The 18,125-nt window shown below is 47.4% G+C and overlaps 1 protein-coding gene across 1 annotated transcript in view; it reads left to right on the top strand.

Annotated features, from left to right (window-relative positions):
* The window catches only part of LOC124047727 (cAMP-specific 3',5'-cyclic phosphodiesterase 4D-like), a 425,579-nt gene extending 409,289 nt beyond the window's left edge, over positions 1 to 16,290 (top strand). The window contains exons 15-20 of the mRNA XM_046368031.1: positions 7,782 to 7,936; positions 8,337 to 8,459; positions 13,690 to 13,872; positions 14,583 to 15,027; positions 15,517 to 15,660; positions 16,181 to 16,290. Of these exons, the coding sequence (XP_046223987.1) occupies positions 7,782 to 7,936; positions 8,337 to 8,459; positions 13,690 to 13,872; positions 14,583 to 15,027; positions 15,517 to 15,660; positions 16,181 to 16,290 (1,160 nt within the window). The remainder of the gene's footprint in view (positions 1 to 7,781; positions 7,937 to 8,336; positions 8,460 to 13,689; positions 13,873 to 14,582; positions 15,028 to 15,516; positions 15,661 to 16,180) is intronic.
* The last annotated feature ends 1,835 nt before the right edge of the window (positions 16,291 to 18,125 follow it).

The following is an 18,125-nucleotide window of genomic DNA, read 5'->3' as shown; positions in this document are numbered from 1 at the left end:
ATGGAATACATATAATACATATAATACATGGAATACATGGACTACATGGAATACATGGACTACATATAGTACATGGAATACATATAATACATGTAATACATATAATACATATAATACATGGAATACATGGACTACATGGACTACATATAGTACATGGAATACATATAATACATGGAATACATGGACTACATATAATACATGGAATACATATAATACATGGAATACATATAATACATGGACTACATGGAATACATACAATTATCTGCCTTGAAGCCTGGTCCCAGATCTGTATATGCTGAATAATCAACTCTTTTGAACATTGACATGAACATGTTTGGTGTGACAATGACAATATGGTTGGCTTGAAAGACAAATGAACTCAATTCAAGCTAAACAGTATTGTAGATAGAATGAAGGGTAATTGGATTCCTATTGAAACCTAATTCTTAGTATAAGATTATACAATGTTGGGATTGGACTGTGTGTCCTCTAGGCAGAGTGAACTGATTTTAATCCTCCCCAGTTATGCAATCGTCATTTGCCATAACATGTATTAGCCTTGCCACCAAGGCAACAAACGAATTAGGCCCACCCTTTGGAAGCCGTGTGGGTGTGTATGTGTGACTGTGTGTGTTGGTGTGTGTGTGTCTGTGTGTGTGACTGTGTGTATGTGTGTGACTGGGTGTGTGTCTGTGTGTGTGAGTGTGACTGCGTGCGCATGTGGCTGTGTGCGCGTGTGACTGCGTGCGTGTGTGTGTCTGTGTGTGACTGTGTGTGTTTGTCTGTGTGTGTGACTGCGTGCATGTGTGGCTGTGTGCCTGTGTGTGACTGCGTGCGTGTGTGTGTGTGTGACTGCGTGCGTGTGTGTGTGTGACTGATGTGCGTGTGACTGTGTGTGTGTGTGTGTGTGTGTGTGTGTGTGTGTGTGTGCGTGCGTGCGTGCGTGCGTGCGTGCGTGCGTGCGTGCGTGCGTGCGTGACTGTGTGTGACTGTGTGTGACTGTGTAACAGCCGTCCAGCAAAGACAAGGAGACTGGTCTCGGCATCAGTGTAACAGATGTGGTCGTACTTCGTAACTCTCTTACGTTCTGTTTTTAATTGTCCAGCCAGCGACTGTCCAGCCAGCGGTCCCAGTTGATTGCTGTTTATTCTGACGATAGACACAAGAAGGCACATTAGATGTGCAGGACAGCAGTATGTTGATGGCTGTAGATTCACCTGTAACATGGAAGTAACTGAATTAGCGGGGAGCTAATGCAACCATTACAATTACAGCATGCTAGCTAACGCACACTTTCAGCAATAACATCCAAAAGCACATCCCAGGATGCCCCAAATATCTAACAGGTACCGTACACGTACACTGAGTATAGTAAAAATGAAGGACACCCACTCTTTCCATGACATAGACTGACCAGGTGAAAGATATAATCCTTTATTGATGTCACTTGCTAAATCCACCTCCATCAGTGTAGATGAAGGAGAGGAGACGGGTTAAAGAATGACTTTTAAGTCTTGAGATATGGATTGTGTATTCACTTCGTTCACTGTATTCCCTTGGTTCACTGTATTCACTTGGTTCACTTGGTTCACTGTATTCACTTGGTTCACTGTATTCACTTGGTTCACTTTATTCCCTTGGTTCACTGTATTCACTTGGTTCACTGTATTCACTTGGTTCACTGTATTCACTTGGTTCACTGTATTCACTTGGTTCACTTTATTCCCTTGGTTCACTGTATTCACTTGGTTCACTGTATTCACTTGGTTCACTTGGTTCACTGTATTCACTTGGTTCACTGTATTCACTTGGTTCACTTTATTCCCTTGGTTCACTGTATTCACTTGGTTCACTGTATTCACTTGGTTCACTGTATTCACTTGGTTCACTGTATTCACTTGGTTCACTTTATTCCCTTGGTTCACTGTATTCACTTGGTTCACTTTATTCCCTTGGTTCACTGTATTCACTTGGTTCACTTTATTCACTTGGTTCACTTTATTCACTTGGTTCACTGTATTCACTTGGTTCACTTTATTCCCTTGGTTCACTGTATTCACTTGGTTCACTGTATTCACTTGGTTCACTGTATTCACTTGGTTCACTTTATTCCCTTGGTTCACTGTATTCACTTGGTTCACTGTATTCACTTGGTTCACTTGGTTCACTGTATTCACTTGGTTCACTGTATTCACTTGGTTCACTTTATTCCCTTGGTTCACTGTATTCACTTGGTTCACTGTATTCACTTGGTTCACTGTATTCACTTGGTTCACTGTATTCACTTGGTTCACTTTATTCCCTTGGTTCACTGTATTCACTTGGTTCACTTTATTCCCTTGGTTCACTGTATTCACTTGGTTCACTTTATTCACTTGGTTCACTTTATTCACTTGGTTCACTGTATTCACTTGGTTCACTTTATTCCCTTGGTTCACTGTATTCACTTGGTTCACTTTATTCACTTGGTTCACTTTATTCCCTTGGTTCACTTTATTCACTTGGTTCACTGTATTCACTTGGTTCACTTTATTCCCTTGGTTCACTGTATTCACTTGGTTCACTGTATTCACTTGGTTCACTTGGTTCACTTGGTTCACTGTATTCACTTGGTTCACTGTATTCACTTGGTTCACTTTATTCCCTTGGTTCACTGTATTCACTTGGTTCACTTTATTCCCTTGGTTCACTGTATTCACTTGGTTCACTGTATTCACTTGGTTCACTGTATTCACTTGGTTCACTTTATTCACTTGGTTCACTGTATTCACTTGGTTCACTTGGTTCACTGTATTCACTTGGTTCACTTGGTTCACTGTATTCACTTGGTTCACTGTATTCACTTGGTTCACTTTATTCCCTTGGTTCACTGTATTCACTTGGTTCACTTTATTCCCTTGGTTCACTGTATTCACTTGGTTCACTTTATTCACTTGGTTCACTGTATTCACTTGGTTCACTGTATTCACTTGGTTCACTGTATTCACTTGGTTCACTGTATTCACTTGGTTCACTTGGTTCACTGTATTCACTTGGTTCACTGTATTCACTTGGTTCACTTTATTCCCTTGGTTCACTGTATTCACTTGGTTCACTTTATTCCCTTGGTTCACTGTATTCACTTGGTTCACTGTATTCACTTGGTTCACTTTATTCACTTGGTTCACTTTATTCACTTGGTTCACTTTATTCACTTGGTTCACTGTATTCACTTGGTTCACTGTATTCACTTGGTTCACTTTATTCACTTGGTTCACTTTATTCCCTTGGTTCACTGTATTCACTTGGTTCACTGTATTCACTTGGTTGACTTTATTCACTTGGTTCACTTTATTCATTTACATTTACATTTACATTTAAGTCATTTAGCAGACGCTCTTATCCAGAGCGACTTACAAATTGGTGCATTCACCTTATGACATCCAGTGGGACAGTCACTTAACAATAGTGCATCTAAAACTTAGGGGGGGTGGGGTGAGAGGGATTACTTAACCTATCCTAGGTATTCCTTAAAGAGGTGGGGTTTCAGGTGTCTCCGGAAGGTGGTGATTGACTCCGCTGTCCTGGCGTCGTGAGGGAGTTTGTTCCACCATTGGGGGGCCAGGGCAGCGAACAGTTTTGACTGGGCTGAGCGGGAGCTGTACTTCCTCAGTGGTAGGGAGGCGAGCAGGCCAGAGGTGGATGAACGCAGTGCCCTTGTTTGGGTGTAGGGCCTGATCAGAGCCTGGAGGTACTGAGGTGCCGTTCCCCTCACAGCTCCGTAGGCAAGCACCATGGTCTTGTAGCGGATGCGAGCTTCAACTGGAAGCCAGTGGAGAGAACGGAGGAGCGGGGTGACGTGAGAGAACTTGGGAAGGTTGAACACCAGACGGGCTGCGGCGTTCTGGATGAGTTGAAGGGGTTTAATGGCACAGGCAGGGAGCCCAGCCAACAGCGAGTTGCAGTAATCCAGACGGGAGATGACAAGTGCCTGGATTAGGACCTGCGCCGCTTCCTGTGTGAGGCAGGGTCGTACTCTGCGGATGTTGTAGAGCATGAACCTACAGGAACGGGCCACCGCCTTGATGTTAGTTGAGAACGACAGGGTGTTGTCCAGGATCACGCCAAGGTTCTTGGCGCTCTGGGAGGAGGACACAATGGAGTTGTCGACCGTGATGGCGAGATCATGGAACGGGCAGTCCTTCCCCGGGAGGAAGAGCAGCTCCGTCTTGCCGAGGTTCAGCTTGAGGTGGTGATCCGTCATCCACACTGATATGTCTGCCAGACATGCAGAGATGCGATTCGCCACCTGGTCATCAGAAGGGGGAAAGGAGAAGATTAATTGTGTGTCGTCTGCATAGCAATGATAAGAGAGACCATGTGAGGTTATGACAGAGCCAAGTGACTTGGTGTATAGCGAGAATAGGAGAGGGCCAAGAACAGAGCCCTGGGGGACACCAGTGGTGAGAGCGCGTGGTGAGGAGACAGATTCTCGCCACGCCACCTGGTAGGAGCGACCTGTCAGGTAGGACGCAATCCAAGCGTGGGCCGCGCCGGAGATGCCCAACTCGGAGAGGGTGGAGAGGAGGATCTGATGGTTCACAGTATCGAAGGCAGCCGATAGATCTAGAAGGATGAGAGCAGAGGAGAGAGAGTTAGCTTTAGCAGTGCGGAGCGCCTCCGTGATACAGAGGAGAGCAGTCTCAGTTGAATGACTAGTCTTGAAACCTGACTGATTTGGATCAAGAAGGTCATTCAGAGAGAGATAGCGGGAGAGCTGGCCAAGGACGGCACGTTCAAGAGTTTTGGAGAGAAAAGAAAGAAGGGATACTGGTCTGTAATTGTTGACATCGGAGGGATCGAGTGTAGGTTTTTTCAGAAGGGGTGCAACTCTCGCTCTCTTGAAGACGGAAGGGACGTAGCCAACGGTCAGGGATGAGTTGATGAGCGAGGTGAGGTAAGGGAGAAGGTCTCCGGAAATGGTCTGGAGAAGAGAGGAGAGGATAGGGTCAAGCGGGCAGGTTGTTGGGCGGCCGGCCGTCACAAGACGCGAGATTTCATCTGGAGAGGGGAGAAAGAGGTCAGAGCACAGGGTAGGGCAGTGTGAGCAGAACCAGCGGTGTCGTTTGACTTAGCAAACGAGGATCGGATGTCATCGACCGTCTTTTCAAAATGGTTGACGAAGTCATCTGCAGAGAGGGAGGAGGGGGGGGAGGGGGCGGAGGATTCAGGAGGGAGGAGAAGGTGGCAAAGAGCTTCCTAGGGTTAGAGGCAGATGCTTGGAATTTAGCGTGGTAGAAAGTGGCTTTAGCAGCAGAGACAGAGGAGGAAAATGTAGAGAGGAGGGAGTGAAAGGATGCCAGGTCCGCAGGGAGGCGAGTTTTCCTCCATTTCCGCTCGGCTGCCCGGAGCCCTGTTCTGTGAGCTCGCAATGAGTCATCGAGCCACGGAGCGGGAGGGGAGGACCGAGCCGGCCTGGAGGATAGGGGACATAGAGAGTCAAGGGATGCAGAGAGGGAGGAGAGGAGGGTTGAGGAGGCAGAATCAGGAGATAGGTGGGAGAAGGTTTGAGCGGAGGGAAGAGATGATAGGATGGAAGAGGAGAGAGTAGCGGGGGAGAGAGAGCGAAGGTTGGGACGGCGCGATACCATCCGAGTAGGGGCAGTGTGGGAGGTGTTGGATGAGAGCGAGAGGGAAAAGGATACAAGGCAGTGGTCGGAGACTTGGAGGGGAGTTGCAGTGAGGTTAGTGGAAGAACAGCATCTAGTAAAGATGAGGTCGAGCGTATTGCCTGCCTTGTGAGTAGGGGGAAGGTGAGAGGGTGAGGTCAAAAGAGGAGAGGAGTGGAAAGAAGGAGGCAGAGAGGAAAGAGTCAAAGGTAGACGTGGGGAGGTTAAAGTCGCCCAGAACTGTGAGAGGTGAGCCGTCCTCAGGAAAGGAGCTTATCAAGGCATCAAGCTCATTGATGAACTCTCCGAGGGAACCTGGAGGGCGATAAATGATAAGGATGTTAAGCTTGAAAGGGCTAGTAACTGTGACAGCATGGAATTCAAAGGAGGCGGTAGACAGATGGGTAAGGGGAGAAAGAGAGAATGACCACTTGGGAGAGATGAGGATCCCGGTGCCACCACCCCGCTGACCAGACGCTCTCGGGGTGTGCGAGAACACGTGGGCGGACGAAGAGAGAGCAGTAGGAGTAGCAGTGTTGTCTGTGGTGATCCATGTTTCCGTCAGTGCCAAGAAGTCGAGGGACTGGAGGGAGGCATAGGCTGAGATGAACTCTGCCTTGTTGACCGCAGATTGGCAGTTCCAGAGGCTACCGGAGACCTGGAACTCCACGTGGGTCGTGCGCGCTGGGACCACCAGAGTAGGGTGGCCGCGGCCACGCGGTGTGGAGCGTTTGTATGGTCTGTGCAGAGAGGAGAGAACAGGGATAAACAGACACATAGTTGACAGGCTACAGAAGAGGCTACGCTAATGCAAAGGAGATTGGAATGACAAGTGGACTACACGTCTCGAATGTTCAGAAAGTTAAGCTACGTAGCAAGAATCTTATTGACTAAAATGATTAAAATGATACAGTACTGCTGAAGTAGGCCAGCTGGCAGTGGGTGCGTTGTTGACACTACACTAATCAAGTCGTTCCGTTGAGTGTAATAGTTTCTGCAGTGTTGCTATTCGGGGGCTAGCAGGCTAGCTAGCAGTGTTGTTTACGTTACGTTGCGTTAAAAGAACGACAATAGATGGCTAGCGAACCTAGAAAATCGCTCTAGACTACACAATTATCTTTGATACAAAGACGGCTATGTAGCTAGCTAAGTAGCTAGCTACGATCAAACAAATCAAACCGTTGTACTGTAATGAAATGAAGTGAAAATGTGATACAACCTGTGAATGCGACCGGGTAGTTGAGTTCTATACAGAAGACGTTGGCTAGCGTTGGCTAGCTGTTGGCTAGCTAGCAGAGTTGGCTAGCTAGCAGAGTCACCTACGTTAAGGACGACAAATAGCTGGCTAGCTAACCTCGGTAAATTAAGATAATCACTCTAAGACTACACACTCTAAACCTAAACAACACAATTATCTTGGATACGATGATACGATGATACGAAGACAGCAAAGACAGCTATGTAGGTAGCTAACACTAAACTAATCAAGTCGTTCAGTTGAGTGTAATAGTTTCTCAGTGCAGCTAATCAGTGGACGTTAGCTAGCTGGCTAGTGAAGACTACGTTAGGACGGCGAAATACGATAATTACGCAATTATCTTTGATACAAAGACGGCTATGTAGCTAGCTGAGAAGAAATTGCTAAGATAAGACAAATCAAACCGTTGTGATATAATGAAATATAATGAAAAAGTTATACTACCCGTTGGAGCGACGTGCAGATGCGACCACTCGCTCCAACTTGGTTCACTTTATTCCCTTGGTTCACTTTATTCACTTGGTTCACTTTATTCACTTGGTTCACTTTATTCACTTGGTTCACTTTATTCACTTGGTTCACTTTATTCACTTGGTTCACTGTATTCACTTGGTTCACTGTATTCACTTGGTTCACTGTATTCACTTGGTTCACTGTATTCACTTGGTTCACTGTATTCAATGTGCAACGTGTAGAAAGAGAATGAGAGAGAAATACCAGATCAAATCTACACACACTCGTCAAAATATACATGCTTCTATATAAATACCTAATAAATATTACCTTGGAAAAGTATCTTACTATATTATTCAAAATGGCATCAGAGAAACAGCTTCCTAACCATGTGCTGGTATTGTCTGTTTGTTTCCCTCCAGACTCGGAGCTGGCCCTCATGTACAATGACTCGTCAGTCCTAGAGAACCACCACCTGGCTGTAGGCTTCAAGCTGCTTCAGGAAGAGAACTGTGACATCTTCCAGAACCTGACCAAGAAACAACGGCAGTCCCTCAGGAAGATGGTCATAGACATGGTGAGTGGGTGGATGGATGGATGGATGGATGGATGGATGGATGGATGGGTGGATGGATGGATGGGTGGGTGGATGGGTGGGTTGGTGGATGGGTGGATGGATGGATGGGTGGGTGGGTGGGTGGGTGGGTGGGTGGGTGGGTGGGTGGATGGATGGATGGAACGTTGGATGGATTGGTGGCTGGATGGATTAATTTAGCAAGTGAATCGATTGATTCATTAATTAATTAATTATCTAATGAGTGAGTGAGTGAGTGGTGAGTGAGTGAGTGAGTGAGTGAGTGAGTGAGTGAGTGAGTGAGTGAGTGAGTGAGTGAGTGAGTGAGTGAGTGAGTGAGTGAGTGAGTTCCAGCCTAGCACCCAATTGAACTAATCCAAGGTGTTGCTGTTTGTCTCTATAGGTACTAGCTACTGACATGTCCAAGCACATGAATCTCCTAGCTGACCTGAAGACCATGGTGGAGACCAAGAAAGTCACCAGCTCTGGAGTGCTACTACTAGATAACTACAACGACAGAATACAGGTAGGCTGCTACTGATACTACATATATGGTCACCCTGCAGGCAAAACTGACTCAAACAACGTATTTGTTTTGTAATCATGGTCAGGTTGTATACTGACTCTAAAAATACATATTTTTAGTTACCATGAAAATACATCTTTACCTGACTCTCTCATCCTCTCCCTCCCACCATCTTTTTATCTATTTCTCTCTCTCTCGATGGTGTTGTTGCCATGGGGCAGAGGGAAACACCAGTGCTCTCTCTCTCGATGGTGTTGTCGCCATGGGGCAGAGGGAAACACCAGTGCTCTCTCTCTCGATGGTGTTGTTGCCATGGGGCAGAGGGAAACAGCAGTGCTCTCTCTCTCGATGGTGTTGTTGCCATGGGGCAGAGGGAAACACCAGTGCTCTCTCTCTCGATGGTGTTGTTGCCATGGGGCAGAGGGAAACACCAGTGCTCTCTCTCTCGATGGTGTTGTTGCCATGGGGCAGAGGGAAACAGCAGTGCTCTCTCTCTCGATGGTGTTGTTGCCATGGGGCAGAGGGAAACACCAGTGCTCTCTCTCTCGATGGTGTTGTTGCCATGGGGCAGAGGGAAACAGCAGTGCTCTCTCTCTCTCGATGGTGTTGTTGCCATGGGGCAGAGGGAAACAGCAGTGCTCTCTCTCTCGATGGTGTTGTTGCCATGGGGCAGAGGGAAACAGCAGTGCTCTCTCTCTCTATGGTGTTGTTGCCATGGGGCAGAGGGAAACACCAGTGCTCTCTCGATGGTGTTGTTGCCATGGGGCAGAGGGAAACACCAGTGCTCTCTCTCTCGATGGTGTTGTTGCCATGGGGCAGAGGGAAACACCAGTGCTCTCTCTCTCGATGGTGTTGTTGCCATGGGGCAGAGGGAAACACCAGTGCTCTCTCTCTCGATGGTGTTGTTGCCATGGGGCAGAGGGAAACACCAGTGCTCTCTCTCTCGATGGTGTTGTTGCCATGGGGCAGAGGGAAACACCAGTGCTCTCTCTCTCTCTCGATGGTGTTGTTGCCATGGAGCAGAGGGAAACACCAGTGCTCTCTCTCTCTCGATGGTGTTGTTGCCATGGGGCAGAGGGAAACACCAGTGCTCTCTCTCTCTATGGTGTTGTTGCCATGGGGCAGAGGGAAACACCAGTGCTCTCTCTCTCGATGGTGTTGTTGCCATGGGGCAGAGGGAAACAGCAGTGCTCTCTCTCTCAATGGTGTTGTTGCCATGGGGCAGAGGGAAACACCATTGCTCTTTCTCTCGATTGTGTTGTTGCCATGGGGCAGAGGGAAACACCAGTGCTCTCTCTCCATGGTGTTGTGAAACACCAGTGCTCTCTCTCGATGGTGTTGTTGCCATGGGGCAGAGGGAAACACCAGTGCTCTCTCTCTCGATGGTGTTGTTGCCATGGGGCAGAGGGAAACACCAGTGCTCTCTCTCTCGATGGTGTTGTTGCCATGGGGCAGAGGGAAACACCAGTGCTCTCTCTCTCTCGATGGTGTTGTTGCCATGGGGCAGAGGGAAACACCAGTGCTCTCTCTCTCAATGGTGTTGTTGCCATGGGGCAGAGGAAACACCAGTGCTCTCTCTCTCGATGGTGTTGTTGCCATGGGGCAGAGGGAAACACCAGTGCTCTCTCTCTCGATGGTGTTGTTGCCATGGGGCAGAGGGAAACACCAGTGCTCTCTCTCTCGATGGTGTTGTTGCCATGGGGCAGAGGGAAACACCAGTGCTCTCTCTCTCTCTCGATGGTGTTGTTGCCATGGGGCAGAGGAAACACCAGTACTCTCTCTCTCGATGGTGTTGTTGCCATGGGGCAGAGGGAAACACCAGTGCTCTCTCTCTCTCGATGGTGTTGTTGCCATGGGGCAGAGGGAGACACCAGTGCTCTCTCTCTCTCTCTCGATGGTGTTGTTGCCATGGGGCAGAGGGAAACACCAGTGCTCTCTCTCTCGATGGTGTTGTTGCCATGGGGCAGAGGGAAACACCAGTGCTCTCTCTCTCTCGATGGTGTTGTTGCCATGGGGCAGAGGGAGACACCAGTGCTCTCTCTCTCTCTCTCGATGGTGTTGTTGCCATGGGGCAGAGGGAAACACCAGTGCTCTCTCTCTCGATGGTGTTGTTGCCATGGGGCAGAGGGAAACACCAGTGCTCTCTCTCTCTCGATGGTGTTGTTGCCATGGGGCAGAGGGAAACACCAGTGCTCTCTCTCTCAATGGTGTTGTTGCCATGGGGCAGAGGGAGACACCAGTGCTCTCTCTCTCTCGATGGTGTTGTTGCCATGGGGCAGAGGGAAACACCAGTGCTCTCTCTCTCTCTCTCGATGGTGTTGTTGCCATGGGGCAGAGGGAAACACCAGTGCTCTCTCTCTCGATGGTGTTGTTGCCATGGGGCAGAGGGAAACACCAGTGCTCTCTCTCTCTCTCGATGGTGTTGTTGCCATGGGGCAGAGGGAGACACCAGTGCTCTCTCTCTCTCTCTCGATGGTGTTGTTGCCATGGGGCAGAGGGAAACACCAGTGCTCTCTCTCTCTCGATGGTGTTGTTGCCATGGGGCAGAGGGAAACACCAGTGCTCTCTCTCTCTCTCGATGGTGTTGTTGCCATGGGGCAGAGGGAAACACCAGTGCTCTCTCTCTCTCGATGGTGTTGTTGCCATGGGGCAGAGGGAAACACCAGTGCTCTCTCTCTCTCGATGGTGTTGTTGCCATGGGGCAGAGGGAAACACCAGTGCTCTCTCTCTCGATGGTGTTGTTGCCATGGGGCAGAGGGAGACACCAGTGCTCTCTCTCTCTCGATGGTGTTGTTGCCATGGGGCAGAGGGAGACACCAGTGCTCTCTCTCTCGATGGTGTTGTTGCCATGGGGCAGAGGGAAACACCAGTGCTCTCTCTCTCGATGGTGTTGTTGCCATGGGGCAGAGGGAAACACCAGTGCTCTCTCTCTCGATGGTGTTGTTGCCATGGGGCAGAGGGAAACACCAGTGCTCTCTCTCTCTCGATGGTGTTGTTGCCATGGGGCAGAGGGAAACACCAGTGCTCTCTCTCTCGATGGTGTTGTTGCCATGGGGCAGAGGGAAACTCAGTCTCTCTCTCTCGATGGTGTTGTTGCCATGGGGCAGAGGGAACACCAGTGCTCTCTCTCTCTCTCTCTCGATGGTGTTGTTGCCAGGGCAGAGGGAAACACCAGTGCTCTCTCTCTCGATGGTGTTGTTGCCATGGGGCAGAGGGAAACACCAGTGCTCTCTCTCTCTCTCGATGGTGTTGTTGCCATGGGGCAGAGGGAAACACCAGTGCTCTCTCTCTCGATGGTGTTGTTGCCATGGGGCAGAGGGAGACACCAGTGCTCTCTCTCTCGATGGTGTTGTTGCCATGGGGCAGAGGGAAACACCAGTGCTCTCTCTCTCTCGATGGTGTTGTTGCCATGGGGCAGAGGGAAACACCAGTGCTCTCGATGGTGTTGTTCTGGGGCAGAGGGAAACACCAGTGCTCTCTCTCTCGATGGTGTTGTTCGATCTCGATGGTGTTGTTGCCATGGGGCAGAGGGAAACACCAGTGCTCTCTCTCTCTCTCTCGATGGTGTTGTTGCCATGGGGCAGAGGGAAACACCAGTGCCGATGGTGTTGTTGCCATGGGGCAGAGGGAAACACCAGTGCTCTCTCTCTCTCTCGATGTGTGTTGCCATGGGGCAGAGGGAAACACCAGTGCTCTCTCTCTCGATGGGGCAGAGAGGAAACACCAGTGCTCTCTCTCTCGATGGTGTTGTTGCCATGGGGCAGAGGGAAACACCAGTGCTCTCTCTCTCGATGGTGTTGTTGCCATGGGGCAGAGGGAAACACCAGTGCTCTCTCTCTCGATGGTGTTGTTGCCATGGGGCAGAGGGAACACCAGTGCTCTCTCTCTCGATGGTGTTGTTGCCATGGGGCAGAGGGAGACACCTCTCTCTCAATGGTGTTGTTGCCATGGGGCAGAGGGAAACACCAGTGCTCTCTCTCTCGATGGTGTTGTTGCCATGGGGCAGAGGGAGACACCAGTGCTCTCTCTCTCGATGGTGTTGTTGCCATGGGGCAGAGGGAAACACCAGTGCTCTCTCTCTTGAGGTCTCTAGAATGTTTTATGTTCAGTATGACGTCAGAGGTTTGCAGCTGACCTTTTAACCGTTGTTTCTTTTACAGGTGTATATACACTGAATAAAAATATAAACACAACATGCAACCATTTCAAAGATTCATTAGGGCCTAATCTATGGCTTTCACATGACTGGGAATACAGATACAGTATGCATCTGTTGGTCACAGATACCTTAGAAAAAAGGTAAGGGTGTGGATTAGAAAGCAGTCAATATCTGGTGTGACCACCATGTCCCTCATGCAGAACAACGCATCTCCTTCACATAGATTTGATCAAGCTGTTGATTGTGGCCTGTGGAATGTTGCCCCACTCCTCTTCAATGGCTGTGTGAAGTTGTTGGAAACAGGGGAACTGGAACATGCTGTCCAGAAGAGCATCCCAAACATGCTCAATGGATGACATGTCTAGTGATTATGCAGGCCATGAAAGAACTGGGAATTGTGTACAAGTCCTTGTGACATGGGGCCGTGCATTACCATGCTGAAACATGAGATGATGCTGGTGGATGAATGTCACGACAATGAGCCTCAGGATCTTGTCATGGTATCTCTGTACATTCAAATTGCCATCGATAAAATGCAACTGTGTTCGTTGTCCATAGCTTATGCCTGCTCGTACCATAGCTTATGCCTGCTCGTACCATAGCTTATGCCTGCTCGTACCATAGCTTATGCCTGCTCGTACCATAGGTTATGCCTGCTCGTACCATAAGCCCAATGCCACAAAACCCAATGAAGTCGGTTACGACTCCAAACTGCAGTCAGGTCAAGAACCTGGTGAGGACGACGAGCACGCAGATGAGCTTCCCTAAGACGGTTTCAAATTCTTTGGTTCATCAGCTGTCCGGTGGCTGGTCTCAGATGATCCAGCAGGTGAAGAAGCCGGATGTGGAGGTCCTGGGCTGGCATGGTTACATGTGGTCTGCGGTTGTGAGGCCGGTTGGACGTACTGTCAAATTCTATAAAATGATGTTGAATGGTTGAGAAATGAACATTCAATTCTCTGGCAACAGCTCAGGTGGACATTCCAGCACTCAGAATGCCAATTGCACGCTCCCTCAGTAAATGTGAGGACTGGGGTTTTAAATTCTAAATCTCTCTTCCCCCACTCTCAGGTCCTCCAGAACATGGTGCATTGTGCGGATCTCAGTAACCCTACCAAGCCCCTGCAGCTGTACCGCCAGTGGACCGACCGCATTATGGAAGAGTTCTTCAGCCAGGGGGATAGGGAGAGGGAGAGAGGCATGGAGATCAGCCCTATGTGTGACAAACACAACGCCTCTGTACAGAAGAGCCAGGTAAGTACAGTACACACATACAGTATATATATATACACACACACACACACACACACACACACACACACACACACACACACACACACACACACACACACACACACACACACAGTATATATATATATATACACACACACACACACAAACACACACACACACACACACACATGGTTTACTATTCTTGTGGGGACCAAACAATTGATTCCAATTCAAAATCTTATTTTCCCAAACTTTAACCCTAACTCTAAGCCTAAATCTAACCCCTAACACTAATTGTAACCCTGACCCTGAACCTAACCCCTAAGCCTAAAATAGTTATTTTCTTTGTGGGGACCGGCGAATTGTGCCCACTTGTCCGAATGTTCCTTTTTTTTACTATCCTTGTGAGGACTTCTGGTCCCCACAAGGATAGTGAAACCAAAAGCACACACACACACACACACACACACACACACACACACACACACACACACACACACACACACACACACACACACACACACACACACACACACACACACACACACACACACACACACACACACACACACACACACACACACACACACACACACACACACACACACACACACACACACACACACAAAGCAGGTTTATATCAGTCCAGACAAATTATTTGAGCACAACAGGCTGATATTCATTTTATTTTCCCTCCTCTCTCCTTTCTCCTTCCTCCTTCCCCTCTCCAGGTGGGGTTCATCGACTACATCGTCCACCCTCTGTGGGAGACCTGGGCTGATTTGGTGCATCCTGACGCTCAAGACATCCTGGACACTCTGGAGGACAACAGGGAGTGGTACCAGAGCATCATCCCCCAGAGCCCCTCGCCCGCCCCGGACGAAGCCGACGATGGCAGCGGACGTCCCCCCGGAGGGGACAAGTTCCAGTTCGAGCTCACCCTGGAAGAGGACGGAGAGTCGGACACGGAGAAAGACAGTGGAAGTCAACCAGAAGAAGACGAGGAGAATAGTTGTAACTCAAAAACGCTCTGCACGCAGGACTCGGAATCCACAGAGATCCCGTTGGACGAGCAGCCGGAAGAGGAGGTGGAGGAGGAGGAGGAGGAGGAGGAGGAGGAGGAGGTGGTAGTGGTAGAGGAGGAGGAGGAGGGTGAAGGGGTACACAGGGAACCAAGTATGGCGGAGTTGGAGGAGGAGGATGAGGAGGGAGAGGGGGAAGGGGAGGAGGGCGAGGAGAAGCAAAGAGCGGCCGATACATAGCAGCAGTAGAAACTGCGCGGATTGCCAAACTGCGAGAGAGAGACTGTTGCGTTACAACGGCGAATCAAGGGACGAGGTGAATACTAGTAATCGCCACAATGTTGGTGATGTGGCGTCATCGAGAGTTCCAAAGCGCACGTTGCACTCCTCAATCCCAGTCTTCTCCTCACTCCACTCCACCTGGAGGTGATATGGGGGCACAGACCCACACCTCCCGCAAGACTCCCTCCCTTGGAGCGCCACACTTTTACACTCAGGAATATTTTAGTCGACTTTCTCGCCTCCTTTTTTGTTTACCTTCTGGTTCATTCGGCCTATAGGGAGCGAGGTGACGCCTTGAGTTCAAAGGCCAATCTCCACCTCCCGCCTCTCCTCTATCTCCTACCACTTCCTGTCAACGCAGGAAGCAAACAAAAAGTGTTCTTTGACTCCAAGACTGAGCACATGGGCAACACACAAGATGCTTGGAACAGTCCTAACTGTAGTATCATGGGAGGACAGTCAGATGGGGGAAAGATGGACTGCAAGGTGACCTCTGAACTGCAAGGTGACCCCAGTCCACTAATACCATCTGAAAACCAATGAGGGATATTATAGGGAGAGACGGACAAAGACATACTTTGCAAGAGGATTTCAAAGAGACCTTTTTTTCTAAAGTTCAAGTCTTCCTTGAAACAAGACTGGTAGAAAACGCTGTTTTTGACCTCCTCAGTTTTTGTATTGTAGTAAAACTGAAATCTTTTTGTAGATAACTTTTGTTAATGGAGAGAGTGAGAGTGAGAGAGAGAGAGAGAGAGAGAGAGAGAGAGAGAGAGAGAGAGAGAGAGAGAGAGAGAGAGAGAGAGAGAGAGAGAGAGAGAAGAGCGGAGGAAGATGTTCAATTAATATCTTCTTCGTCATATATTGCATCCATTGAAACTTGATTTTTTTTTTTTTAGAAGAGATATGTTATGCCATAACATAATGCCTGTGGTCTTTCTGGGAATGTGTGCTTGTCCTGAGTGCATGTGACTAAGCTCTCTGCACTCAGTCTGCTTTCTTTTGCTCTCCTTCATCTTCACTCCCAGGTATTTCAGATAGGGGCATCTTCGATGAACATGCGTGGTTTTCTGTTCGAGAGCGTTGGGGTTCTAACTTTAATCTTCACACCCAGGTATTTCAGATAGGGGCATCTTAGATGAACATGCATGGTTTTCTGTTCGAGAGCGTTGGGGTTCTAACTTTAATCTTCACACCCAGGTATTTCAGATAGGGGCATCTTAGATGAACATGCATGGTTTTCTGTTCGAGAGCGTTGGGGTTCTAACTTTAATCTTCACACCCAGGTATTTCAGATAGGGGCATCTTAGATGAACATGCGTGGTTTTCTGTTCGAGAGCGTTGGGGTTCTAACTTTATTGCAGCTTTAAATGTACCACCTCTTTTTATTTTTCAAAGTAGAAAGAAGCCGGTTAACTAATGACCTTAAGAACATAATAATGGTATATAATATACTTAGGCCATGTTTTAATTTAAATATGACATGGTAGGTCTTGTTAACACCCTGAGTATGTAGTGATTTAGTTCTATCCAACCAAATATACTATCCAAATAGACTCTCCAGTCTATCTACACATTGTTGAATCTGTTTAGAAATAGGTGGTACATTTTTCTCAACTGTTAAGGATCATGAATAACCCTCATTGACCTTCAGTTAGCTTCCATAAACACTCATCAGTTATCAGTGATATCTGTAACACTTTAGCTTATAGTCACATGGCTATATCTTCTATATTTCATCATTTCAAAACTGTATTCATCTGAAGTACAAAGGGACTTGAGCTAATGATAAAACTGATGTTGTTTTACACCAAACAAATAACAAGGTTGTATTCATGTACACTCTATATGTATTGCAAAAAAAAATAGAAATATTTGTCAAATGAAAATAGTGACTGTATTCTAAAGTGCTCCAACTCATGTATACCTGGTTGTGTTGTATGGGCTAAGGCTCTGGATCTGACCCTATGTGTTGTAATACATGAATATCCCACGTCTCTCTTCAATTTGCCTATTTCAACTGTCTAGCATCCATCCAATAATGATTACTAAAATGACAAACACTTTGACAATATTTGCCTTTGTTCTTTTTCATTATTATTATTATTATTTTGTCTTATTGGATTTCACATTGGACATTGAGAATCACCTGCATAGTTTTAAAATCTACCTTTCATATTTGAGTAGTTCATAGGTATGTGTGTATATGTATATAACTGTACTGCTAGCATCAAAACCATTAACAGACTCTTCCATGTCGTGCCTCATATGAGGACACAATCCCATATAATCCATGGTATTCTGGAAAAGATTCCACTAAATTCAAGTAGTAGGACAGTAATTGCAGATACTTTATGATTTAGATTTCATTTTGCAATATATTTGCCATTTTCAGGGGAAGGACTAGATATGGACGACTTGTCATTTCAAACCCAATATTGCTTTTTTATTTTTGCCAAAAACAACTTCTTCTTCTTTTTCTTCTTCTTCTTCTCCCGCTGGACTTGCACAATGCAGCACACACCATTAAGTCAAGTGGTTTCTGTGTTGGTTTTTAATATTTCTTTATTTATATTTATTGATTTGGTAACACTGTCTTTGAGTCACATGTAGTAATGCATTATGAAGCCTCATAAAGGCTATTTAAGGAGTTGTGAGCTGTTCTGAATGCTTATAAAAAAAATACATGTTTTATTAGACCTTTAACCAGGAAAAGCCCATTATTATAGTCTATTATGGGCGTGAAAGAAGGCTCTATGAATGCATCATATAGACACAGGTGGTTAATAGTGTTGCCATGGATTCTTTGTTTTTGTCACAGTTTGGCCATCCTAAGTAAGACAGCACTGTAGAATGCACAACCTGTAGCGTAACAACATGATGTGGACTCGCAAAATACACTCTTTGTTCCTGTTCTGGTGATATGATGTACGTAGACCATAGAAATAGAATGACTATAGTAGTCACTCTACA

Source organism: Oncorhynchus gorbuscha, linkage group LG11 (genome assembly GCF_021184085.1).
Source record: "Oncorhynchus gorbuscha isolate QuinsamMale2020 ecotype Even-year linkage group LG11, OgorEven_v1.0, whole genome shotgun sequence".
In the NCBI taxonomy this organism is placed as follows: Eukaryota; Metazoa; Chordata; class Actinopteri; order Salmoniformes; family Salmonidae; genus Oncorhynchus; species Oncorhynchus gorbuscha.
This window is presented reverse-complemented; position numbering and strand designations above follow the sequence as displayed.